Genomic DNA, 2,027 nt, shown 5'->3' on the forward strand with positions numbered 1-2,027 from the left:
TTTAGACTTTTTCCTTAACGAGAGACTGGCGTTGTCGCAAGTGACTGCCGTTTCCAAGTCTCCTCTCACAGATCCTATTGACCCTTCTTCAGTTATGAACTTCATTACTAACATCCTTGTGCTGATGACTCCTCCTAGGTCGTTGATTGTCTTTCTCCCCAGGATGATGTTGTAGGCTGTGGAGTCCCGTAGGATCACAAATTCGGCCATTACCGTTCTCTTCCCCTGTCCTTGTCCCAGTGAGATCGGCAGGGTAATTATGCCATCTGGCTTGATGAAATGGTCGCCAAGCCCTACGACACCGTGCTGGTGCGTCTGTAGGTCAGCGTCCCTCAGGCCCAAAGCATCGAACACATTACGGAACATGATGTTCGAGTCTGCCCCCGTATCTACAAGGATTCGTTTGACGAGACCAGTTCCTACCCTGGCTATTATGACCATGGGAGGACTCTCTCCGATCTCGTCGAATCACTGATCTTCCGGGCCGAACGAAATGGGTGGGAGCTTCCTAGTGCTTCGTGTGGAGGATGAGGAGACTGCCAGGACTTTGGCGTCTTTCTTGTGTGCCGACTTTGACCTAGGTGCTGCATTCCTAGCTGTTACCACGTTCACTATGGTGAGGCCCTGGTCGTCGTCCTCCAGTTCTTGGCGTCGCTTCGGTGTCCGAGTCCTATCCTCACCGTCGTGGTTGCGATTTTGTCGCCTCGGCTCCCTTATGAGGTGGGAAAATGCGGCTAGCTTTCCATCCCTGATGGCCTGCTCCAGTGCATCCTTTAGATCGAAACAGTCTTGGGTTTTATGCCCATAGCCCTTGTGATAGTCACAGTAGAGGCTTCGGTTTTCCCCTGTTCGTTCCTTTAGTGGTCGGGGCTTCGACAAGATCCCCTTTTCGGCAATTTGTTCATAAACTTCCATGATCGGCGCGGTGAGGCGGGTGTAGTTGGTGAACTTCCTAACACGAGGAAATGGTCTGGGAGCCTTGCTCGGGCCGCCGTCTCTGGCGTGTTCCTTTTGTCCTTCTCCGCTTCCGCGGTGCCGATCTTGATTGTGAGCGGGCTGCCGTTTGTTGGTAGCCACGACTCGGCTCACTTCTTTGTCGTTGATATACTCCTTGGCCACACATTGGATTTCCTGCATACTCCACACTGGTTTCATGGTAAGATGCTTTCTGAAGTCCTCGTTCCGGAGTCCATTCGTCAGGCACAAACTCGCGACCGAGTTCGTCAGTCCGTTGATTTCCAGGCATTCATCGTTGAATCTGTCTAGGTACTTCCTAGTCGACTCGTCGGGTCGCTGGGTTACCCCGAGCAGGTTGATTGGGTGCTTCGCCTTTGTGATCCTGGTCGTGAATTGGGCTAAGAAGGCGTGGCTGATGTCTGCGAAGTCGGTCACCGAGCCCTGCGGGAGGTTATTGAACCACCGTATTGCAGGCCCTGCCAGGGTGACCGGGAAGGCGCGGCATCTTAGCTCGTCTCCCACTCCCTCAAGGTTCATTCTGGCCTCAAAGGCCATGAGGTGTTTGGTGCACGAAAATTACTTCACACTATGTAATTCCGCACAACTAACCAGCAAGTGCACTGGGTCGTCCAAGTAATACCTTACATGAGTAAGGGTCGAATCCCACGGAGATTGTTGTCTTGAAGCAAGCTATGGTTATCTTGTAACTCTTAGTCAGGATATAATATCAATAATAATTCTTAGTTTTAATTGTAAAAGTCAAGGGGCATAAAATAAATACTTGTTACTCAATAATGGAGAATATGTTGGGGTTTTGAAGATGCTTTGTCCTCTTTATTTCAGCTTTTCTCTTGTACTCCTCTCCACACACGCAAGGCTCCTTCCATGGCAAGCTTTATGTAAGGTGTCACCGTTGTCAATGGCTACTTCCCGTCCTCTCAATGAAAATGGTCCAAATGCTCTGTCACAGCACGGCTAATCATCTGTTGGTTCTCGATCATGTCGGAATAGAATCCCTTGATTCTTTTGCGTCTGTCACTACGCCCAACAATCGCGAGTTTGAAGCTCGT

The 2,027-nt window shown here is 50.3% G+C and overlaps 1 protein-coding gene across 1 annotated transcript; it reads right to left on the reverse strand.

The window, feature by feature from the left end:
* Window positions 1-468: 468 nt before the first annotated feature.
* Window positions 469-1,494, reverse strand: LOC112748763 (uncharacterized). Its single transcript, XM_025797007.1, has one exon. The coding sequence runs from the start codon at window positions 1,492-1,494 to the stop codon at window positions 469-471; it is 1,026 nt and encodes a 341-aa protein (XP_025652792.1).
* Between the last annotated feature and the right edge of the window lie 533 nt (window positions 1,495-2,027).

The sequence above is a fragment of the Arachis hypogaea genome, chromosome 15 (genome assembly GCF_003086295.3).
Source record: "Arachis hypogaea cultivar Tifrunner chromosome 15, arahy.Tifrunner.gnm2.J5K5, whole genome shotgun sequence".
NCBI lineage: Eukaryota > Viridiplantae > Streptophyta > Magnoliopsida > Fabales > Fabaceae > Arachis > Arachis hypogaea.

Coding starts and splice junctions, on each gene's coding strand:
- LOC112748763 (XM_025797007.1), bottom strand. CDS start 1,494: ATGAACCTTGAGGGAGTGGGAGACGAGCTAAGATGCCGCGCCTTCCCG.